Source organism: Alexandromys fortis, unplaced genomic scaffold (assembly GCF_014885135.2).
Source record: "Alexandromys fortis isolate MF-2015 unplaced genomic scaffold, M_Fortis_MF-2015_v1.1 scaffold_91, whole genome shotgun sequence".
NCBI classification, from domain to species: Eukaryota; Metazoa; Chordata; class Mammalia; order Rodentia; family Cricetidae; genus Alexandromys; species Alexandromys fortis.
In genome coordinates this window covers 7,685,676-7,710,133 of record NW_026067968.1, presented here as the reverse complement: position 1 = coordinate 7,710,133, position 24,458 = coordinate 7,685,676, and the positions used below count along the sequence as shown (strand labels likewise).

The following is a 24,458-nucleotide window of genomic DNA, read 5'->3' as shown; positions in this document are numbered from 1 at the left end:
CAGTGTCACTAAGCCATCCCAGTGTGAAGTGCAGGCCACAGACACGGACCATTTCCTGATTGACAGTGGACAATAGTGTTGTTTTAAAGGCAGGTGCCTTCCAGATAACCCTGGCCCACTTTTGTCTGGCTTTGTGCACATCTTTCCCCACGCCCTGGGAAGTGGCCCCTCCTGCTTTGGTATTTATAAGTCAGCAGTAAGTTGTGCTTTGTGTGATCCTGGCTCTGCTGGCTTCTGATTCGGGTCTCGCAGACCCCATGCTGTGGGCAGCGCTCCTCATATAGTGACTTGGGGTTTGCTCTCTGGGAGTGGCATCATGCAGACAGACCATGGTCACCGGGAAAGGTTGCCATTAAGTGATTAAGAGTGATAAGGACAAAGTCAAGACAGGTGTGATAACTTCCCGGTGGCTCCTGGGTGTACGTTTATTATGACACAGCTCCAACTAAACACATGCCATTGACAATCAGTCATTGAGGGCCTCTGTTCTGAGCATGTAGCCTCATTTTAAAAGCAGATTTTTAAAAAGTGTGCACAGTGATTCTTTCACACACTTTAAAAATTTTCGTAGAATTCAGTGGGTCAAGCTGAAGACATACATAGAAAAATAAAAGTATGGGAAGTGGCTTCAGATTGTCTCGTTGAAGGTGTTGACTGCATTGCCAGGGGTCTTGGTTGCAGCTGCTCAGGGCGGCGTGGTGCAGTGTGGCCTGTTGGCTTCTGCTTGGCATCTAAAACAGCTGGATCATGGACTCTCTGGACTTCCCAACGCCGACCCATTTGACTGAAAGAGCAACAAAGAGCACAACAGAGAAACCATGAAAAAGTATGTTCCTCGGGGCTTGGGGAAACAGCCCCATTGGTAGAGCTTCCTTGTTAGCACGAGCACCTGCGTTGATCCTAAAAGCCCAAGTTAAGATGCTAGGCTGGTGGCATTTGTTAATCCCAATACTGGGGAGGTGGAGACGGAGCCTCGGGGCTCACTGGCCAGCCAGTCTAGCCTGCTCTCTGAGCTCTAGACCAGCGAGAACTTCTGTCTTAGAAAGAGGTAGCTAGCATGCCTGGTTCCTAAGGTGACTCCTGAGGTGGGCTGTCCTCTGCACACATGCACACATGTTACAAAATGCCCCTTAACACTGCATCGTGTGGTTTTCATTCCCCTGGCAAAGGTGCTGCTGGTTCACCAAATGGAGAATTTTTAAAATAATTTTTAGAATTTTAAAAATTTTATCTTATGTGATAAGTGTTTTGCTTGCATGCATGTATATGTACCATGTACAAGCCTGGTGCCCACAGAGGCCAGGAGAAGACAGAGGATCCCTTGGAACTGGAGGTACAGATGCTGTAAGCTGCCATGTGGGCACTGAGAACCAAACCCTGGTTCGCACAAGAGCAACGACGCTCTTAACTGCTGAGCCGCCTCTCCTGCGCCAGAAGGGGAGTGTTTTAAACTGTACTGTGGGCCCTATAACAGGCCATTCATCCACAGGCATCAGAAAGTAGCACCCTGTCCTATCCTTCTCTTTGCTTGAGTCATGTGGATGCAGCCCTGAGTCTTCTCTGGGTGACAGAGTAAACACAGCCACAGGACAGGGACATCCTGCCTGCTTCTTTGCACCCTAAACTACACACTAGTCAGGGTCGCTGGGTCCCAACCTGGCTGGAGCTGTGGAAGGGACCCTCCCGAGATGGCACCTGTTCCCAGCTCCACCTCTTCCTATCTGTTCTGTTCATGGGGTTACTACCTGGGGGGGGGGTCTTATTTCTTACTAGGCCTTGTGCTGGGATACCAGCCCCTTAGGGTATCCAAGGTCTCGGGCCTGGGGGTAGAAAGAACAGACCCATGGCACATACTTGCAACTCCCAGGTGATTCTCCACGAACCGCACATAGCTCTGGGCCTGCGGTGGAAGGTCGTCCCACTTCCTGGCACCAGTGGTGTCTGCTTTCCATCCAGGCAGTGTTTCATACTCTACCTCCACCTTCTGCAGAATCTCCTGGTTAGCTGGGGGCGGGAGAGAGTGGGGTCAGAAGGGTCCCACAGACAGTCCGGCTTCTGGGGATGATTGTCATCTGACCTAGAGATGGGCAGGCAGGAAGCTGCTGAGGACAAGTGGACCCTGCTGGCTTTTTAGCACTGGGCAGTGAGCAGGGGATTGTAGTGGGGCTCAAACGTCGGCTGTGTCCTTCCACCAGGAAGCATGACCAGCTCTGAGACACTGGCTGACTGATCTGCCCAGTGTCCACAGAATGTCAATGGAGGGACTCCAAGGCACAGCTGGAAATGATAATGGATTCTAGAGTCTTGAAGCCAAGGTATCCTTAAAGATACAGAACTTTCTTCTTCCCTGGCACCGCCATCTCTGTCCTGGGGCACCATGGCTTATAGTGGGTGTATCATTTCCTGCTGATGGAATTTTCTGGATAGGCAGCCTCCTAGAAGGGTTCTCAAGCCTCAGAGCCAGATAATGACTTACTGGGTATTCCAGATCACCACAGAGCCCTGAGCCACCAGCAGGACTCTATCAACTTGAAGGGTCACCCTTTCAAAGGTCAGGGGTCAGAAGGGCCAGAGGACTGGGCCTCAAGGATGCACAAGGCTCCCCCAGCTAAGGGGAACTACTGAGTCTGTGTGGGTTTACTGAGAGATGACAAGCAAGAGGCAGTTCGTCTGTAATATGCTGCAGGGGAGGGAGTCTTGGCTGATAAGATGCTCCTCTGACCTGAGGCTGACAGGCCTTTATAGGCCAGATGCACAAGAAACTAAAAGCCAAAAACAGTGTTTAACAAAACACAGGACACATGGGTGCAGAAGCCACGCCAGATCCTTAGATACCACCCAGGGACGAGGACACAGCTCAGGGCCTAAGCACCTGTTAGTATAGGTGGGCCTTGTGTTCTAGCCCCAGCAGCAGGAACTCACAAAAGAAGGAATCCACCCACAGAGCAGGTTTTCTCTCTGAAATGTATTATGTTTCATAGCGATCCAGATTTTTCAGAGCCTCTCAGGTCTCCTGACTCTCCAGGCTGTCCGTCTCCTTGGAGGCAGGCCTTTCTGAGGCTGCTGAGGGTCCCCAGGAAGCTAGGGCAAGTGGCAGGGTGGGATCTCAACTGCCTTTCATTTCAGCCCTGTCCCAAGACATGTCCAAGCCACCAGAAGGCCTGGGGGTTTCCCAGAGATGGGCCAGGCCTATCCAAGAAACTGAGGGACTACACCAGGTGTCTGCCCATCTTTGGAAGCAAGCAGTGACCCTCATCATAGAGTCTAAGCCCCTCCCCTAGCCACCTAAAAATTAGTTGGATGTCTTTTCTAATGCTCAAGAAGTGTCCCACAGCCGGAAAAACCTGGGCTCATCTCACATACCAGGGAAATAAGGAATCCTCTTCCCATTGAGCTTGTAGTAGATGCCAACTTTAATCTCGCTCAGGACATCCAGGATGTCCAGCTTGGTCAAGGCCAGTCTGTACCCAAAAGAGAGGAATAGCATACTGTCATGGCTTCTGTCTGGTTTTCACTCTCTCCTTTCTCCTGCTGTTTGCACTGAACACGGTAAAGATTAGGTGATTCCTCGCAAAATGTAGTCACTGCAGGGGCTGGAGCACAGAGACATCTCCTCTGGGCCTGAGTCCCGAACCCACTGTTCATCTCCCGGGTCTGGAGCATTCCTGAAATCTGAGCTTTCTCTCTTGCCAGTGGGTGCCTCCTCTGCCTGGGCTCCCACCATGTTGTCCATGTTGCTTGGGGCATGTGGGGCCTAGGGCTCTGAGCGTGGTGCCCACTTTCCCTTCCACTTTTCCAGGATGGATCTGCTTGAACACCACTCCAGAGCTGTGACCAGTGCAACATGGCAGTGGCCTTCCTTGACCTTCAGCACTGCCTTGTACTGGTTTCCTTCCTTTCCTCTCTTTTTTTGCTCTCTCCCTTTCCACACAGCCTTCACAGATGATCTCATCTGGCTGTGCCTGCTCGGCAGGATGTAGGGTGCAGACCCTTGCCACCTTGCATCTACTTCACAAGGCCTCAGACACCTCTTCACCAGCCACACGGTTTACTTCTAGCTACCTGCCAGCTGCTTGCACCCAGGAAGGCTCTGGTTAAGTCTTGAAGCCAGCAGACACTTCCGAACGCTGGCGGAGAAGCCTTGGCCCCCTTTCATAGCTGGGGAAGCAGCAGGGAAGCCAGCACCCTACAACCCCCTTTTCTGTCCCCAGGAGAGGGTCCTGCGCAATCAGACCTGCAGAGGCCCCCTGTGGCCTACCCTGAGCTCCCTGACACTCTTGCAGAAAACTGTTCTAGCATTCCAACTAAACGCATCCTTGGAAGCTTTTCCTTGCAGTCTTACAGAGGTGGGGGGCCTGGGAAGCCCCTGCTGTTGCTGCAGGGATACCTTGCTTTAGGTCTTATCCAACCGTGACCCCCTCCCATGTCTCCTGACTAGGGGGAGGGTTTCAGGTTCTTCACAGGGAGCCTCTCTCACTGGGGTTCTGTCTCCTCAGGAGTGTTAAGTCAGCTCCCAGAGGTACGTGGGAGCTACAGGGCTGGTCTGTCTCCCCGCCCTACTAGAAGCATCCAGACCCTGCCTGCCTATATGCTCCTCCAATCCAGGCTTGTGCCTCTTCCCAAATCCTTCTCAGGGTTCCTCCTGTGGACAAGTCTTCTAGAAGTGACAAGTGCTTCTGGCCTATAAACTACCACTGTACTTTGTAGAATGTCCCCAAGCTCTGCAGACAAAGCCAGGGGCCATCACCCCCACATCCTCCCAAACACACCCTTTTTTAAAGCCTGCTCTGCTCAGGCCTGGTAGCTCAGCTCGGGATCACCCTCACCTTGCACTTGGCCCCACACCGTGCTGCACACCCAGCCAGCTCACACTAACTCTCAGATGGCCCCTGCAGTGATTTTGGATTGGTCAGGATGGAAGAGCGTCTCTGTGCTGGGTTCGCTTCACACTTATGTCCTCCATGCCACTCCTTGGTGCTGGCCTTGCTTGGGGGTGGGGCTTGGTGGGGTGGAAAGACTCCATACACATGTGGGGGCCCCAACCCCTGAGGTGAGTTTCACTTGCCCCGTGGGCACTGGGATCAGAGAAGTCTCCTATGTGATATAGCTTTTCTGGTGCTAGTGTACAGAAGGGCTGCTTACGCAGTGAAGCCATTAACCATGTGAGCGTATCTTAGGATCATCAGGTCCAGCCAGCCGCAGCGTCTCTTCCTGCCTGTGGTCACCCCCCACTCATGGCCACGGTTCTGTAGCAGATCTCCAATTTCCTATGTGAGAATAAAGGACTGTTTGTGCCGGCCATGTTGGGCACTGGCCAGGACAGGTGTGGCGGGTGCCCACTCTCTCCTGTGCTCCTGGCTTCCTCTCTTCCCCATCTCTGTCAAGCTGAGGCACATACACGGGGCTCTGCTCCCCAGCATGACTCTAAGAAGGCAGAGGTCTGGCCTGTTTGTTGGGGCTCCGGCAGCTCACCTTCTTTCCTCTTGTTTACATGTGGGTAAGTGAGGGTGGGCCTTGTCCTGCAACTTGGGGTAGGGGGTAGGATTTACTCCCACCCTGAAAATAGCCCCAACTTGGGCTCTTTCCCGGGATAAGAGCTGTGACCCATCCCAATCAGGTGTCAGGGAAGGAAGGCCCAGAAGATTCTGAGGCCTCAACAGCTTCCGGAATTGCTCCAAGACTAGAGAGCTGAGGAGAGGGCACTGCGTTCAGCCTCAACTCCAAGTTAGTGCTAAAGGATTCCCACTTATCTGTGGGCCTTGGTGGAACAGTGGAGTTTCAGACACATGCATACACACACACACACACACACACACATACACAAACACACACACATTTTGTGAACTATGTTGCTGAAGGTATGGAAACAGACTGTCCTTCAAAGCCCCTAACACCATCACCTCTGAGCCTGTGCTGTAAAAAGACCCCAGTAGGACATGGAGAATTTTTCTTTAGGGTCACCTCAGCATGCCTGCAGTTCCACCTGCCCACTGTGCAACCCCAAATATTCCACCCAACCCCTGTGCTGGAACTCACGTTGATCTGCTCCGTGGGGAAGGCCCCAATGCCCACACGGGTGGTGTAGGCCTTTACTACACCATAGACATCACCTATGTTCTGAGGTGGGATGCCCAGGCCTGTGCACACGCCGCCCACGGTGCAGTTGGAAGAAGTCACAAAGGGGTAGGTCCCTGCAGGACAGAATAGTCAGTGACTACCAATCACCCTTTTTAGATCCCAGGGCCCAAGGGACCTTCTCAGCAAAGGGCAGTTGGACTCCCTCTGTGGGAATTACTAGAGCCATCAGCTGAGGTCCTACCTGGGACGATGGCCTACATAGGATGCTGTGTGGCTCACATAGGAGCCTGTACTGAGGTGGCCTGGCCTCCCCAACAATGAGGGCAGTAGACTGGTATGACACGGGGCTGGGGACTTGAGGTACCCAGCCTTGCAAGGCTTTCTTGTCCTATTTCCGGCCTCTCAGCCTTGCCTTAGTTCAGCCTCTGGTTCTCCCTTTATCCAGCTGAAGTTTGGGCCAGCAGGAAATGGGTGATAGTGGTGGGTATGGGCAACACTGTGGCCTTGGAAGGTGACCTGTTTCACTCAACTGTTCCATGAGTTTTCGAAGTCCCAGGCAGATACAGAAGGCCACGTGAGAGCCCCTCAGGATGAAACTGCCTGGAGGAGGACTCACCGAAATCAATGTCAAGGAGGGCTGCGTTGGCTCCTTCCACTAGGATCTTCTTGGGGGGGCCATGGAGTGCCTCATACATGAAGTAGACACCGTCTCGAACCATGGGTCTGATCCGCTCAGCAAAACCCTGAGAGGACAGACCATGTGACCACATGAGGCTGCAGAGGGGCAGGGTCTACACAGACCCCCCCAAACTGACAGCTGGCAGTAGTGCCTGCCTGGGACTTGGGTGCTCAGTGGCAGCTCCCTTGCCACAGAGGGGTCTGCCCCACCCCCACGTACCCAGTGCCTGGCCCAGTGGTGGCCAGTTTACCTTGAGCCTCTTGAGTTGACCTTCCACATCTATTTCCAGGGTGGGGAACATGGACTGGTGCTGGTGGGCCAGGTTCTTGAATCTGTGCAGGCAACCCTCACCGTGACCCTCTGAGGGCGCACACTGGACCCGGGGGCGCTGCTTCCCATCATTGTCTCCCACCACCTTTACCTCTGAGCTGTGGGAGGGTGGGGCAGACTCACCTGGCGGAAAACTCGTCGAAATCCGACAGGAGGTCACAGATGCGGAGGCCCGTCCGGGCAGCTTTGGAGGAGTAAGTTGGTCCAATCCCCTTCTTGGTGGTGCCAATGCTGAAAGATGTGAGAAGGCGCTGCTGAGGAGCTCTGCTGACCCCACCCCGGCTCCCAGAAGACTCAGGCTCCACCTGACGGAAGGTGAGGGAGGCCGCTAAGCAGAGATAGCGGGGTCTGGGGCTCAGCTGCTGCAGAGACACCTGGACAGCTCGAGCACACAGATCACGGTGCAGGAAGCTGGGTTCCATTGTCAGGGCTTCTCCCAGTCTTCCAACCTCTAAGCATTTGCATTTGTGCTCTGGCTGCCCTCTTGTTTGGCAGCAAGAACACTGTAGGAGTGTTGGAGCTACACATCTAGCCCTAAGGTCTGCACGTGAGTCCCCAAATACTGCTGCCCCCTGTGTCTTTCTCTGTGCGATCACGTGAGAGTCTATGTGTGTTAGTGTGTACATGTGACTGCAAGTGTGCTGTGTGATGTACCTATGTAAGTGCAAGTACACGTGTGAGTGTGAATGTGTATATACAGGTGTGCAGGCACATGTGCACCCATGTGTACATGCAAATACACATGAGTGCTCATATGCACAATTGTATAAGCAAATGTGCCTTGGCATGTATGTGAGCTCCGTGTGCCCGTGCAGTGTGTATGTGGCTGGTGACTGCTCCCACATGCATCCCTGGCATATCTGGGGTCCTAACTAACATTTTTGAACGGACAAAAGTGTAAACATTACACGAAAGAGCCGGAGTTGGGTGCAGGGTGGCTGTTTGCCAAGCAGAGACAGTCAGGCCATTTCAGTGTTTCTTACGTTTTCCTGTGAGATGTGTACATGGTCAGGGTGGTGTTGCTATGGCAGGAGACAGCAGTGACAGTCAACCAAGCCAGAGTGTGGCACCCCCGCCCAAGGCTGGATGACACTATTGTTCTTTCAGGGACCCTAAGTGGGTTGATGATTGCCCCCTCTCCTGCTCAGACAGCACCTGTACCCAGGTCACCAGATTGTGAAGCTGGGGTCCCAGGAAGAGGAAGAGTGTGGCGTGAGGAACTTACTTCTTCCCCTCCTGGGCTTGACGCTGTACCTCCTGCAGTCCGTCCACCGCCTGGTGGAAGTCAAACACTGTTGCAGCGGCCGGCATGTGGATAGGAGAGGAGAGAGGACAGTGTGTGAGGGACCTCATTTTCTGAACGGTATCAGGAGAAGGGGTTAGCAGGTCCCTGGCTGGGAGTAGGTACTGGGATCCCAGAGTCCCACGTTCCACAAAGAGGTAACCAAGTATGTCCCTAGCTTTGACCTAGCTCCTACCTTGAGGCCCATTAAAAAGAGTAAGCTCAGCAGCATATGGGACCAGGCAGGTCCTCCAGGGTCTCCTGAGCTCTGGGTGGAGGGAGCAGGGAAGGGCCACCCCCAGAGCCCCCTGGGAACCTTACCAAGATGGGCCCGGTCAGAGATGATAAGCCGCTTCTCCCAGTCCTTCAGACCTGTGGGGACATGGCAGAAATCACAGACATGAGCAATCTTAGATGATGAGGGCCATCCTCCCAAGTACTGTTGGCTTCAGTGTCGCCAGGTTCCAAAGGACCACATGCATTGCCCAGCAGCCACGGCCCTGCCCTGGCACCTTACTGAGGCTTCTGAACTCAAACCCACAAGGCACCATAGCCATGCTAGAGCTCCCCCTGCATCAGCCTCCTTCCTGGATGGCCTGGGCCTTGAAACTCCAGGGGCTGGAGATGCCAAGGCAGTGGCCTACAGTAGTTTTGGAGATTGTAGGTTGCCCAGCTGCTGCCCTTGAGTGAGGACTCCACTTTGCACAGTTAGCATGCAGTGAGCAGTCAGCTAGGACCTCAGCAGGCCATGGGCCTGTGGGTGGGGAGATGACCTACCCTTCTTCTCATTCTTCTCCGCCTCTTCAAACAAGCCCGGCAAGTGGATGACCACACCATTGCCTGCAACACAAGGGACAGGATCATGTCCTAGGTCTTGGACATTCTTGCTTCAGATGGTATTGACAGATGGCAGCAACAAGAGACTCGAGTGCCCAGACCCAGGCGCTGCATGAGAAAGGTCATTCCATCACATGCAACAGTTACACTTGGGGACACTGGGCTTAGACACTGAAGACGTGAACCCCATGACCCACTTAGGTGAGATCTTGAGGTGCCATGCTCATGAAGACAGAAAGTAGAGGAGCAGCTTCTGGAATCGGGGAAGTGGAGGGCGAGCAGGTGGTTAGAACTCCACAATGTAGGTGCAGGGGAAGCAGAGTTTTGCCGCCAGTGGTGTAATGGCCCCATACACCTCTCTCCTGGGTGTTTGCCCAAGGAGGCTGAGCACTGAGCCCACCCTGATAGTGACAGCAGCTTATTATTACTGACAAATCTTGAAGGCTAGCAAGACTTCTGTAGGGGGAGTGGATGAAGACCTGTGCTGTCAAATGCTGGGCTGTTTCTCAGAGCTAAGGGAAGTGAGCTGTCAAGCCAGGAGGTCTGGAGGACCCTCAAATGCAGGCAAATGAAGGAGTGTCCGAGGAGGCTGTCCACTCAGCCCCCTGCTAGTGTGAAGCAAGGGCAGTTATGGAGGTGGTCCTGGTTAGTTTTTTCATTTACTTGACAACCTAGAATTACCCAAGGAAAGGAAACCTCAGCTGAAGAACCCCTTGATCAGATGGGCTGTGAATATGTCTATGGGACATTATCTTGACTGCTAATGGATGTAAGAGGACCTAACTCACCGTGCACGGTGCCATGCCTAGGCAGGGGAGCTTGGACTGTATAAGAAAGTTAGTTGAGGCTGGGTCTGGTGGAGCATGCCATTAGTCACAGTGCCCTGGAGGAAGAGATAGGCAGAGCTCTATGAGTCGAGGCTAGCCTGGTCTACGTTAGCAAGATCCTGTCTCAAAAAAATGAAGAGGATGAGGGGAAGGAAGGAAGGGAAGGGAAGGAAGGAAGGAAGGGAAAGAAGGAAGAAAGGGAAAGAAGGAAGAAAGGGAAGGAAGGAAGGGAAAGAAGGGAAAGAAGGAAGGAAGGAAAAGAAGGAAGGAAGGAAGGAAGGAAGGAAGGAAGGAAAGAAGGAAGGAAGGAAGGAAGGAAGGAAGGAAGGAAGGAAGGAAGGAAGGAAGGGAAAGAAAGCTGAGCATGAGTGATCAGAAGGTGAGAGATCTGGTGAACAGAGCTCCACTATGGTTTTGTTTCAGATCCTCCTTAAGTTCCTGCCCCAACTTCCTTCAGTGATGCACTGAGACCTGGAAATGTAAGTGAAATAAACCCTTTCCTCCCCATTTAGTCAGAGTGCTTTATCATAGCATCAGAAAGCAAACAAGAGGAGAGGCTAAGTCTTCCATGTGGAGACCTGGTGACCACAGCAAACCAGAACAGAGGGGCTGTGCGGGGACCTGATGCCAAGATGATCATTAAAAAACAGCCAACCCAGGAGACTCCGCTCCAAGTCAACCTAGCAAGAAGTCCTCCCTCTAGCCCTGAGGAAGGCACCTGGATGCCAGGGTCTCCTGCTCCTGCTGCTCCCACCATGTGTACCTCCATAGCTCCCGTCTGCCCAACTCACCAGGACACATCCTGATCTAAGGGGATGTGACTTTGCATCTCCCCAGTTGACCCCAGAACAGCAGTCAAAGCCCACAAGAAGCGTGAACTGCGCTTGGGAGGTTGAGGCAGGAAGATCATGAGTTTGGGGCCAGTTTTGGTTTCATGTCTCAAAATCCCAAATTAACGCAGCACTCAGGGTGAGAATAAGGAATTCAAGGCTAGGCTTGGTTTTGGAGCAAGTTCAAGACTGACATGGGCTACAGAGACCCTGTCTCAAAAAGCACAGCAAAGCAAAGCAAAAGAGCAACACAAACTGAAACTACTGCCTAGATGACAACTGAAGGCCAGCGACACAGGGAGCTTCTGAGTGACCAAAGCATTCTACTATCCCCAAACATTATGAAATTGAGGTGGTGGCCTCAAAACTGTGCCTTCACAGTGGATAATTAAAAAATTATTCTATTTTACTTTATGTGTAGGGGCGTTTTGCCTGCATATACATGCACACGTGGTCTGGTGCCCATGGAGGCCAGAAGAGGGTATCAGATATCCTAGAACTGAAGTTACAGATGGTTGTGAGCTGCCACGTGGGACTCAGACATAGGTCCTCTGGAAGAGCAGCTGGTGTTTTGAACCATTGAGCCATCTCTCCAGTCCCTACAGTGCGTGGATTTTATAATATGTAAATGATGGTTTAATGAAGCAGTTCCATTTATTGAAATTATATAAAAATAAGAAAATAGAAACAATGGAGAAACATAGACCTTAAAGGTCCCCAGAATCCCACCAGCACCTTTGGAGCTGTTCTTTATCATGGAAAAACAAACATGGGATCTTCAGAGTTAGTTCACACAGCTAGAGTCAGAAGCTCAGAAAGTGAAGGTGGCCTTGCTGAGGACCACATGGCATGCCAGTATAGGGTCTGGACCGAGGAGATCCAAGCAAGCAGAGACCACCATTGCTCTTAGGAGGAATCCTATACCGGCCTCATGGGGCTGGCCATGGCATAGATTTGGCAGAGGGAGGTGAGAGACTAGTCCAAATCAGAGTGACTCAGAGATTCCACAAGCCACAGAGAACACAAAAGGTCACCCAAATGCCACAGCATCTTGAAATAACCCCACAGCAAAGGCAAGGAGTGTCGCAAGCTGAGGGGCAACATGAGCTGGAGTGGCTGCTCTGGGCACCCTTTGCGGTGACCATGTTCCCTCTGCTCTCGAGTGAGCTCCCAGATAATTGCCAGCCGCCCTCCTGCTGTGGGTTCCAAGCCATCCTCTGGGCTAGGAAGCATGTCCCATGTGCATCTCCACTGTGCTGCCTTGTTCCACCGAGGAGGGTTCTGGATGAAGGAGAACCAGGCTGGCAGGTTGTTTTCTGCAGCCTGCCCGAAGGACGGACAGCACCACTGTCCCGCTGTTCCGCTCGGCACACAGGTAGACAGGCCACCTTAGCAGCTGGGGCTCCTCACTGTGGAAGGTGAACATCACCACCACCTGACTCTACTGGGAGGGCTAGAGACAGCACGTACTTGAGAAGAGGGGTCTAAGAAGTCTGAGCTCTGACTCTACCCACCCCAGCTCCTACCTTTCAGATTTCCTCCCTCTGCTCCTACACAGTGGGCCAGATCTGTGCTATCCACTGGTCAGGGTCAGGCAGTACCTTGCCTTTGCTGACTGAGATATGGGGTCAGCTAAGCCTCAAGTATGTCGGTCAGAGCTAGAAAAATGAGGACAAGTGGGGCAGGGGCTGAGATAGCACCACCAAGAGAGACCAGGGGCAGGAAAGCCTTCTCAGGCATCTGGAGTAACTGTCCGAATGGTAATGGCTGTGACAGCCCAGACAGGATCAGAAAATATGCCCAGGCTGTTCCCAGACCCATGTACTCTGAAGGCACACTTTTGTATACTCACCCCACACATACAAACACACACATACATACATATATGAACTTAAAGACACATACATACATACACACACACTCTTGTTCTCTCTCATACACCTCTCTCTCTCTCTCTCTCTCTCTCTCTCTCTCTCTCTCTCTCACACACACACACACACACACACACACACACACACACACATGTTTTCTATGCTCCACAGAGCCTCCTGCCCCCTCTGACTCCCAGTGCAACCATACTCTGAGGACAGTTTCTGGGTGGGTAGCTTCAGATGAGCACACAGGCAGGCCGACTGAGGTCCAGCCCTAGGGTTTGTACAAAGAGACCTCCCAGGCTCTCCACACACACTGGGATCCTCCTTCAGGAAGTCAGGCTGAGACTAGCGGGGCACTCACCAATGAATGACACGGCCTTGGTGTTGATGATGCCGCTGGGTAGCAGGTGAAAGTCATACTCCTTGCCGTCCACCACTACTGTGTGCCCAGCGTTGTTGCCCCCCTAGGAACAGAGATCCGAATGAGTGGCTGGTACCTGAGTGTTGCAGACAATTCCAGAGCCAGCTCTCTCCCTACATGGTGCTTGAGGTCCCAGTATTATGCAGTGGTATGGCTTGGGCAATATAAGTCAGTGGTCAGGGCTTTGGGCTGAGTTAGTGTCTGAGGCTGGGATGACCAGGGATTAGGTGTGGGGTGTGCTCTGGCCCAGCCTTTCCCCACAGCTCAGTGCAGCCTTGGCAGGTGGACCTTACAGAGCACCCCTCTCCACCAGGGAGGAGTGAGGAACTGAGGATCAATCCCTGTGGAAAGAAAAGACCCAGACTCCACAGCCCAACTTGTGGCCCTCTTCAGCAGGGCTCTGTCCTGGATAAAAATGAAAAGGTGATTCCTAGGTCACCCTGTTCCAGGGAGGCTCCTTGTTGGAATTCAAGATGATAGGGTAGGTCAGTTGAGTTAGGAATTTCAGGGTGGGGAAGAGAGCCGAGCACAAAGGCCAGGCTTCAGGCTCCAGCATCCTTCCTCCATTAGTCAGCTACCTGACCACAAGCACATAGCTCCACACCCTGGACACTGCGTCCCCAGGCTCCCAGAGGCTGCTGATGCCAGTGAAAAAATAGAGACCATAGTGGTGGGTCACCAAAGCTTTCTTGCCTTTGACTGTGGTAGCCTGTCACCCACACGGGGTTGCAGGGGCTACTTAATAAGTTTCTGTCCAGCAGGAACTTGTAGTTTGGGTGTGCTGGAGGCAAGACACAACGGGTCAGGCTGAAGCCATGAATAGGTGGAAGGCCACACTACATGGATGTCTGCAAGTGGGAACACAGACTGGTATAGGGAGTGGCAGACTTAGCTCCCAAGATGACTTGATGTCCTCTAAGCCAGGCACCTCATACCCTGCATATGGTACCTTCTAGAGCAGGGGTTCTCAACCTTCCTCACGCTGTGGTCCTTTAATACAGTGCCTCATGTTGTGGTGATCCCAACCATAAAATAATGTCTTTGCTACTTCATAACTTTAATTTGCTACTGTTATGAATCATAATGTAAATATCTGATTTGGACCCCAAAGGGGTTGTGACCCACAAGTTGACAAACTGTGGTCAGGCTTTCAAAGGTGAATAGAGTTATAACCTGCAGTACCAAATTCCACCTGCAGGTAGCACTGTGGTCCCCCTGATTGTGCAATGGGGCTCAGCACTTGGGTTTGGCTTCTAGACCCTCGTGGTACTTATTTCAGCCTAGGGACTCTGAAGCTCAGCTCCAGATCACCTCCCTGGCTCATCTTCTGGAAGACACACAGGCCAGACATATGTCATTTTGTTTACCTTGCTGAAAGAGCTGAGGTGGTTTCAGCTCCCACATCTCCCTTGCCTACCCAAGCAAGACCCTCAGTGAAGATTCACCTCCTTTTGTGACCACCTGTATGCACAATGCCTACCAGCTCCTCTGTTGAGGCAGGTGGCAGAGAACGCTGATGCTGAGATCCTGTGTGAGGGGCTTTCCCTCCAAGGACTTCATTTTCCACATGGTTTAAGAGTAGGCCACAGACCTGTATGCCTAAGCTTCCTGCTCCTTGCTTGCTCTCTGAGAAGTTTAGCACCATGTAGATGACATCAGATGAAAGAGATGGGTCAACCAGAGGCCAACTTCATGGCACGAGCCCAGGTACCCAACTGTTAGGGAAGGCACACTTTTGCAGTCTGTTCTGAAACCTCTGAGAAACAATTCTGCTGGAGCTATGTGCCGTGTAAAAGGGTAGAGACCATCTAGGAGGCTGCTCGCTTTAACATGACTTGCAGGGAGCTCCTGGTTTTTAGGTGGCTCCGGGAACATGGAGGTACCTCCTTGGGAAACCCGAAGTACTTAGCCGTCTGGCCTTGTAGGCTCTGTGAGCAGGTGATAGTGACACTGGACTGCCCATGGAGTAGGAGAAAGTGACGTGGAGCATGCCAGATAGAGCGCTATAACTGCAAGAAGGGCCCAGAGGGGCTGCTGGGAAGAAGAGAGGACTTGTGGGTAGGGCATGAAGGAGGTGGAGCTGAGGGAGATACCTGCAGCTCTGGCTTTGAACTTGCCACCAGCTGGTTACGGCAGACGCCTGTGTCTTGCTCTTGAGCGTGTGAGGTCAGACCATCAGAATGGCCCCTGAGGAACCTTGGCAAGCCTTAGGGTTTGGAGACTCCAGCCACAGCAGATGCAGAACTGCCACTGCCCCTTTTCAGTTCCCAAAATATGTGAACCCCCACAATGCTGTTTCCTGCCTGAGGCAGTCAAGGTGGTGTCCAAAAACAGATGGGGAAACTGAGGCCCGTAGATAAGACAAGCTTGCTACAGAGCCTAGGGTGATGAGCTTTTCTTGGGCTGGCAGGCTTGTAGGGACAGCAAGGTGGCCAACCTGCATTCCACAGTGGTTAGGGCCAGGGAGCCCAGACACCCTGGGTGGGATGCTCTGTCCCATCCTCTCTTCGAGTGCCCAGGGACATGTCAGCTGGCTTGAGAACACAGACAGCAAGCCACCCGCCTGTCTGTGTTGGGGTAAACACGGGTGCCTGGGAACAGGCATGAGCAACACGGGCCAATAAATATCAGATGACCTCAGCGCCAGTGCCTGCTGCAATGCCCAGGCATTAGGCACAGGCCACTGCTAAGGCATATACCATCCCAGGACACTGGGGTTCAGCAGCCCCGTGGAGCCCAGGGTGATGGCTCCCTCTTCCCACTGAGGTTTCAGACTGATGGGCTGCACAGAGACAGCTGGTGGAGATGGAGACAAACCCTCCCACGCCTTTTCCTTGGCTTTACTAACCTGGTCCAGGCATTCAATAAAATTTGGGCATGATGGGAGTCACCAACCCCTGAAAAGGTGGGGGACATTCAGACCTGCCTGGTACAGCTGATCAGACTCAGCCCCCATGCGGGAGGTGGGGTGAGGAGAAGCGAGGTCAACTCTGGTTCTGAGGTTCAGCAGTTCCCTTAAGTGGGCAGGCTCTTGAGGACCCTGTGGGGGTCTGCACAAGCGAGGAAATGCTACCTGTGGTACTGCCAGCTCCAGCTCCGGGGGATGGAGAGGTCTGCCAGCCTCAGACTGCTCTAGGGCATCTTAGAGCCCAGCATCTCACTGACCCTCAATACGGGGAAAAATCCAGCAGCATGCTAAGTGGCCACTGGCCAATGTATGTCAGGAATAGCCCAAAGGCCTGCTGTGGCCCTGCCCTGCTGTGGGAACCTTCTGCTTAGGATGACCACAGGTGCTGAACACTAAGGAGGACCTGAGATGTTAGAGCCAAGCTCTTGTTCAGGACCCTTCCTGAAGGTCCACTGGAAGATGACCAGCTGTCTATGTTTGCAAATGGATCCTGGCTACAGCCTTCGGGATCCATCAGCAAGAGCAGTTTCTCTCCACCTACAGTATGAATAGTGTGGAACAGTGCCCTTGGAGGCATGGTCACCATGGTACATTGTGACACCTTTCACCACCGGCCAGGTAAGGGGAATGTCTACATGGACAGCCCAAAGCACATACCTCAAGATATCTGTCCACAGGAACTCAGATCAGGCTGCAAGCCCACAATCAGGGGCATCATGGAGCCTGCTGGGCACAGCAACACCACTTGGTGTCTCCAGGATCCTCCTCTACAGCATAATTTTGAGTCCCCCGTGTTCACTGCAATCTCCCTAGCAGTCTTCGACAGCCTGGCTGTCACCCAGAACCCCCAGCCCCTGGTATCGAAGATTTTAAGACAAGAGACCTCTGTCTTGGGCAAACAAAGAGGGACCAGGGCTAAACAAGATTCTATCTCAGATCAGCTTGGTCTGGACCTCTGCCATGCCCTGTAGCTGTGACCCAATGTCTCTCGTGTGAGGCAGGGAAGGGTTCTGGTGCAGACCTGTAGGGTCACCTTCTAAATGGGCTGCATATGCATTGGTTGTGGACATACACTGCAGAAACCAATACTCATTTCCTCTGCCTACCCATGCCTATCTTATAGCTGGAGAGCCTACCTGCCCCCACAACCCTGAGCTCCAACCCCAATGTCCAGAATGCTCTTCCTACAGCCATCCATCTGTGGCTGTCTGGACACAGCCTCTGACTATTCAGGGCCCTGTCAGTGCATAGACCTAAGCTAAGCAGAGGACCTCAAAGTTGCATGCAACCAGCTGGTGTCCTGGTGTCTCCTTCCAGGACAGACCCAGAGTCCTGCTGGGCAGAGACCTGAAATAGACCTCCATGGCCAGCTGGGCACCTCTACCCAGGAGATCTGTGTGTGGACGCAGGGCACCTATAACACATATCTGAGTTCTTCCTTAGCCTCTCCCACCTTTGTCCTCTAGGCCAGGACCTTCCTTGCCTTTGCAGGTCCTTGAACAGGGAGCTGTGGCCTTTGCCTTCCACCAGAGGGTGCTCTGGGCTCCTGCTTTCCCAGTCCTCCTCATTCCCTATTCTGGCCTGGTACCTGCAGCCCTAGTAAGGTAGGGTACAATGAGATGGCAGAGATAGCTAGGACTCCTCTGTCCTCCTCATGGCCAGCAGGGAAGGGCTATGTCGGAGTAACGTGTGTTACTGCGCTGTGCACCCAAGGGGCAGTCTAAGGAACAGTGTTTAGCTCCCAGGACCTCCGCAGCACTGGGTTCCAGTTTACCGTAGCTCATCTCTACTCTTACAGCACCTGCAGGGTTTTCCCCACCCCTCTGTCAGTCTGGCTGTCCTTCAGGCCCTGGATGGTGCTATGTGACTTCAGGACTGAACCTGGCCACTAACATGTCACAGGTTTAGTCACCGTCCTGTTCCTGTCCGTGTCTGCCACAGCTCCTGCCCTGGGACCTGCTCTGTGCCAGATTTCTAACCTGCTGATGCCCCTCCCCTCAAGGCCTGCCTTCTAAGGGCTATGGGGGGGGGGTGTCAAGGCCTTCACTTCCTTCCCAGATCTGCTCACAGACCTGTAGCTCTCTTACTTCTTTCCTTATAGAGAGGAATAGGTTTGGGCAGGAGTGTGAAGGTCCTGCCCAGGGTAATGTGGGGCTGTGTGACCCTGAGAGTCCTCTCCTGGAGATACTGTTTGGCCATCAAAGTCATCAATAAGTACAGCCATAGAGAGAGATGCTTCTGGAATCAACATCAAGCATTCTCAGCACAAAACAGTGACTCCTCTTACCTGCCAGAGACTCCTGGAGCATCCTAAGACCCAAGACCATGCATGGACAAAGTGCCAGAATACCTGCAGACCGCGAGGCAGGTCCTCACACAGAGCTTCAGCTCTAAGAGTGCTACACTGTTAGAGAAAGCCCTGGGATTCATGGCCTGTGGTCATGGCTGTCCACCACCACCTGAGGCCAACCCTTCCACAAGGGTGACCTCAGCTGGACAGAAGCCTCAGACATGGGAATGGTATGTAGGTTCATACAAAGCAAACCCCCAAAGCAGCCCATTACTGAGCATGATCTAACACTCTGAGGGTTCTGACCCTCCAATTACATGGAAGAAGAGTTTTAAATCCCAACAGGTCTGCATGGCATTCTGGCAATGCCAGGCAGGGCACCACAAGTATTGGAGAAAGAGTACTATGGGCATGGAGGAAAGAGCCTAGGCCAGCAGTGGGGTGCGTCAGGAGATGGCGGTTAAGATGTCCACGAAGTAACAGGTACACAGGGCTCATCTGAGGGAGCAGTTGACACAGCTGGCCAGTCAGGCATCAGAGGAGGAAACATGGAGGACACAGAAAGAGGAAACCTGGGTCGAGGTGCCTGGGACTCCAAGGAAGAGGAAGAGAAAACAAATCCCCCAGCACAAGAGGCAAGTGATGGCCTAGAGCTGCAATGGTCCCTCGAGCAGGAGGAGGCCAGAAAGGCTTGCCTGGAAGGGGGTGAAGAATGAAAGAGCAGTAGGGGACCCCGGGAGGAGGACAGTGCAGCCCTCAGCAGCCTCAGAGATTCAGGGTGGAGCAAGGATGCCCACAGTGTCAAGAGCAGGGGTGGAGTAGGAACCATGTCAGAGCAGAGACCTATAGGCAAAGAAAAGAAGCAGGCAGGACCGAAGCCCAGAGGTGCTAGCTGGAGGGTGCTCCTGGGGGCTCAGCGCTGCATTCTGCCCCATAGACCCCAATTAATCACGATGGCAAAGCAAGAAAGAAGAGGAGCTGTCGGGACTGGGCAGAGCCAGAGACCAGCGTGGGTAAGGTGGAGAGCTACAACAAGTGTCTGTGGCCACAGAAAGGTGTGGAAGCCGGATTTGGAGGATAGCCCTGTTGGCATGGAGTGTTAGCAGACTGCCTGTGCCTGCCAGAGACCAGGGTATCCCTGGGGTCACAACTGCCACTTAGAGCAGTGATGAGCCCAGGTGCTAGGCCAGGTCATTCTCCAGGAGCCCAAGAAACCAGTAGCTTAGTTGACTGTAGCCTCTTTAAGTGGCCAACTTGCTACGGGGGGGGGGGCGATGACGACTTTGACTTGCAGTCTTGTCCTAGTCAGTGGGTCCAAGACTTCAGGCTGGCCTCTGGACCTTCACTTGGTTCATGCACTCATCCAAAGTCAGAGACAATTTGCCTAGACTCCCACCCTGCCAGCTTCTGATCACATAGGGCTGGCCATGGAGACAGAAGACCAGAGAAGATGTGAGGCCAGTGGCAGGCAAAAGGGATCCAACTGAGGAGAGAGACAAGCGCAGGAAGGATTTTACTGCACTGACCAAAGATTTTGCAACCAAAGATTTTGCAATAACCAGGGCTGGGTACCCATGGGAAAAGGACTTGTGGTGCCTTCCAGAGGGGGCTAAGTAGTGCCCGATGGAATTCTGGCTCAGTTGCCTTCTCCATGGAGTCAAGGGAAGGAGGGCAGGCCTGTGCCATCATGGTGGCTTGTGGTAGGTAAAGGCTGTAGAGGACCCAAAGGGACAGTGAGTTTCATTCTGCAACCCTGAGCCTCAGTGTCCCTACCTGTAGAGGAGCTATCAGTGGCTCCTGACCTGCTCGCTCATTAGAGACTGGAAGGGAACCATGTCTCCCTTCCCTTGTTCTCTAGGGGAGCACCTGCTTGGGTCTGCTGGGAGGTCAGGGGGTGGGAGAGAAAGCCCGTCTGAGTGGATGGTGTGCTCCAGCTGGTTCTCATCTCTGCAGGCCCTCTCCAGTAGTGGGGATCTGGGCCTGGCATGTTGACTTGGGCATAGATAGAGCAGGGAAGGACCATCCCCACCAGAACTGTGTCCACAGCTGGAGGGGGAACCTGGGGCCATCAAGGCACACCACAGTGTGGGCTTCTCTGACAGTGCTGACCAGAATCAGCAAGTTGGAAGGAGGGGTTGTAGACACAACAGGAGCAAATGACCAGGGGAAGGGTGGGGATATGGAGAGAAGGCGTACAGAGCCCTAGGAGTGTACATACTCCGGCTCCACACACTCAGCTGGACAAAGCATGCAAGGCGTAGGGAGTAGGGGTCCAAGGATTGTCCTCAGGACCTAGAGACTTCAGGAGGGAGGGGTGAACAGGGCAAGAGAATAGGAGAACTTTCCAGAAATCCTCAGCCCCAAGCTCTGCCTCCTGAGCCCACAGACCCTGAATCCCTGCTCTGAGTTCAAAAGGAACTGAGCAAGAAAACCATAGAACCAGGGAGAAGGAACTCCAGCAGGTGTCCTGCCTCCATTTAGATCAGCAGCCGTAAGTGTGGCTCCAAATCCAGTCATAACAGGATGTGTTCCCTCATCCTGAACCCTTTCTGTTAGAGCTAACAGCCCAGAAGCAGTGTGACTGCCAGCAGCAATATGGCACCCCCAGGGACCTAAGGAGGCCAGGCTACCAGCCCACTGTCCAGAGCCAGTCAGCACAAGCGTGGGTGCTCAGAGCAGTCTGCAGCCGGCCAAGAGCACGAAGTCCGTCTGGCCTTCTCTGAGCACCACTAGATCACCCTTCCCAGAAATCTGTGGCTCCTCCTTTCCCCATGTCATCCAGGACCCCTATGAACTCTGCTTCAGGAGCCCACCCCCTGCCCAGAAAGCAGCTCTCAGCCACTGAGGTGTCTTAGGGGACCTTGACTCACCCCCGTGGGGCTCTCCCCACCAGAGGGCCCACCATCACTGCCCTGGAACACCCTATCCCTAAGGATCCCATGTCTCCTACTCAGCAACTTGTATTTTTAGCTCGGGCTCCTGCCATCGCCCTGGGGAGGGGATGGGTGGGTGGGAGGACAAGAACTTTGCGTGAGAGGGTGTGGGGGGGGGGAGGAAGGGTTTAGGCATTGGGGAAGGGGAAGGTGCTCCTGGAGGGGAGGAATCCAAAAGGCCGTGACCCACTCTGGACACAGAAGGACAGGGTTCATCTGGATCCCAGGGAAGGGGAGAGGCTCGCTGGGCGGGTTGGGGAGGGACTCGGCGCCTGGCCCGCACCTGGCAGCGACTGACGATGTCGGCGTCCGTGGCCAGCAGGTCCACCACCTTGCCTTTGCCCTCGTCCCCCCACTGCGCGCCCAGCACCACGGTCACGCGGGAGCCTGTCGCCGCCACCTCCTGCTGTAGCCGCCCCCGCTTGACTCCGCCCGCGCCGGGGGGCCGGTCGTTGGAGGCTCGGGTCCCCGACATGCTGGCTTAGCCGGTCCGCTGCGCTGGGCCACAAAAGAGCCAGCTGCCGCCAGCGCTCTCTCACCATTAAATGCGGCCGCCTTGAGCTGGGGGCGGGCCGGGGGCGGGTCCTGCGCGTGCGGTGATGCGCCTGGGTGACCTGTGGCCTCAGCTCTCCGCCCCTGCCGCTGTCGTAGCTGGTGGCGCGTTTAGGGCGCAGACACCCCCAACACAATTCCGGCAAGCAAATGACCCAGAGATCCAGGGACGCAAGGTGGGTCAGTGTTGTGTGACCCGAACACTTTAGTCCTCTGCCCCCTAGACTGCCAGGACTAGGGTTTGTGGTTGCAGGAACTGCAAAGGTGGCTGGCTGTCTTTTACCGGGCAAGAGAGTGTTAGCAAAAGCAGAATTAAAAGTGCGTCCTTGCCGCTAACCTGGAGGATCTGCCTGCGGGATCGCCTGCTCTTCCATGGTGAACTTCGAGTTGAGGACTGGGTCTCCTGAGGGCCGCCCAGAAAGTCACCTTAGCTGAGGATAGCCTCTCTCCACAGAGCCACATAGTCACCCCTCCGGGCCCAGGACATGCTGTGGAGGTGGCATGCAGCTCTGGGATGGTTGTAGCTCGCCACTGGACTCTAGTCCCAAGAGTAAGATGAAGCACCCCAAACAACCCGATCAGATCAACTTGAGAGACACAGGAGTACAACAGGGTCCAGGTTTCCCAGAGACCAACACCAGACTTCGGTGATGATAGCCTCTACCACTCCTGGGAGCCCACCCTGGTGCACTGCTTCGCCTTGCTCTTGCTTGCTCCTGGGTGGTAGATGAAGCAGGGACAAAGGAAGGCCTTGGGGCTGGGAGGACTGCCCCACCCCCGGGGGCTCATGTGTGCTTCCAGAGTGTGCTGACTGACCTCTGAACAGGTCTGTAGAACCATCAGGCTCCTTGCAGTCCTGGGGCCAGTTCCCAGATCTGTCACAAGACCAGGGAGACTTGACACACCCTCTTGGGGCCTGGCCCTCACCCCCCAGCTTGGGGAAGAGATGCTGCTCCTACTCAGCCTCAGTCAAACTGCTGCTACCTCCCTCCTTCCTCCCTGTATGCAGGTGACTGTAATGTGTCCCTGTTTCACAGGGGACATAGACACTCGCTATCCTTCAGTTGCTGTGGGTGAAGCAGCCAGGGACTACCTCCAGAAGAGAGCTTCAGCCTTTATGTGCAGACTACATATCCTTGCTTCCCTCACTCGGCCACAGTGGGGAGCAGACAAACTAATAGAAGCAGGATAGAGTCAGTGGTCCAGACCAAGAGCTCCCCAGAAGCAGCTGGGGAAGACAGGAAAACCCAAGGAGAGCTTACTCCTGGAAAGTGAAGCAGAGGGTGCACGGGAGAGGATGAGGGTCATAGGAGGTGGGGGGGGGCACAGCAGTTTCTGAGGAGTGAGGCAGGAGAGAGGCTAGCAGAATGATGCAAGGGTTAGTGAGTTTTGTCTCCAGGTGAGAGAGATTAGGAATTAAGAAGGCCCATGTTGCAGCAGGGTGGTGGTGGCACATGGCTGAAATCCTGGCACTCAGAAGGTAGAGGCAGGAGGATCTCTGTGAATTCAAGGGCAGCCTGGACTCATGACTGCTGGGGCTACACAGAGAAACCCTGTCTAGAGAGAGAGAGAGAGAGAGAGAGAGAGAGAGAGAGAGAGAGAGAGAGAGAGAGAGAGAGAGAGAGAGAGAGAGAGAGAGAGAGAGAGAGAGGGAGGGAGAGGGAGAGGGAGAGNGGAGAGAGAGAGAGAGAGAGAGAGAGAGAGAGAGAGAGAGAGAGAGAGAGAGAGAGAGAGAGAGAGAGAGAGAGAGAGAGAGAGAGAGAGAGAGAGAGAGAGAGTGTGTTAGTTTGCCCTTGTTCTCTGGGAGGTGTTGCTGCAAGCGGGAAAGGAGTCCTGGCTCCCTTTCCTGGGGTTCTGGGTGAGAGACACGGGTCGGGGGCTCAGAGGGATCTGTTATGGGGGCTTAGGTGGGTCCTGGGACACTGACTCTCTTAAGCCAGGGACTATAAATAGCCAAAGGCCCAGATAGAAGGGGGAAGGTTTTTTTTTTATAAAAATAGCTTCAGTCAAGCTCAACAGCTGAGCCCTGACAGTCATGAGCCTCAGCCGGAATTAGCACCCCACCCCCTCATCGAGCCGTTCCAGGGTAGTGGGCAGTGTAACAGCCACTAAGTTTGGGGGGGGGGGTCTGGTTTTGCAGCTGTGTGACCTCAGACAAGTGGCTTCAACAGTGCTTTGCATGGCCTTAGGGAGAGAGTGTGTAGGCACGGCACCACTATGGTTCCCTCTGGATCACCATGAGACTGCGACACAGACGCTGCACACGAACTGGTACCCGTCAGCCTGCAGGTGCCAGGTGCTTCATAGTTGCCACAGGGCTGGCTTCTTCCACACCTGTCAGCCACTAGGTTGACTTTCAGCAAGCAGTGGGGACAGAAGGCTAGGGAAGCAGCCCTCTGTCTGCAGCCAGTGAAATACTGGCCTCACTTGAGGCTTCAGCAGGTTTGACTGATAAGGTAGGCATTCTACCCAAAAGTCGACAACACTACTCAATTTTACTTTAATATCTGGGAGCTCCAGAGTGAGAAAAGCAGAGTCAAGTTGCTTAGAAACAATAGCCCGAGGGGCCAGTAAGATGGTTTGAATAGTTTGAATGGTAAAGACACCAAAGCCGACA

The 24,458-nt window shown here is 53.8% G+C and overlaps 1 protein-coding gene across 1 annotated transcript; it reads right to left on the bottom strand.

Moving 5' to 3' along the window:
* Nucleotides 1-406: 406 nt before the first annotated feature.
* Adss1 (adenylosuccinate synthase 1) lies at nucleotides 407-21,849 on the bottom strand. Its single transcript, XM_050154792.1, has 13 exons — nucleotides 21,573-21,849; nucleotides 13,099-13,201; nucleotides 9,147-9,209; nucleotides 8,691-8,741; nucleotides 8,313-8,379; nucleotides 7,211-7,318; nucleotides 7,008-7,089; nucleotides 6,695-6,821; nucleotides 6,037-6,191; nucleotides 5,143-5,267; nucleotides 3,364-3,461; nucleotides 1,855-2,004; nucleotides 407-784 (listed from the first exon to the last, which is right to left on the bottom strand). The coding sequence occupies exons 1-13, from the start codon at nucleotides 21,762-21,764 to the stop codon at nucleotides 732-734; spliced, it is 1,374 nt and encodes a 457-aa protein (XP_050010749.1). The 5' UTR covers nucleotides 21,765-21,849; the 3' UTR covers nucleotides 407-731.
* Between the last annotated feature and the right edge of the window lie 2,609 nt (nucleotides 21,850-24,458).

What these genes read in the sequence shown, in the direction of transcription:
- Adss1 (XM_050154792.1), bottom strand. Translation starts at nt 21,764, where the DNA reads ATGTCGGGGACCCGAGCCTCCAACGACCGGCCCCCCGGCGCGGGCGGA. An exon ending in CAAGGCCGTGTCATTCATTG is followed by an intron (nt 9,210 to 13,098) that starts GTGAGTGCCCCG and finishes CTTGTGTTGCAG; the next exon opens with GCAATGGTGTGGTCATCCAC. An exon ending in ATGGTTAATGGCTTCACTGC is followed by an intron (nt 3,462 to 5,142) that starts GTAAGCAGCCCT and finishes TTTTGGGTACAG; the next exon opens with ACTGGCCTTGACCAAGCTGG.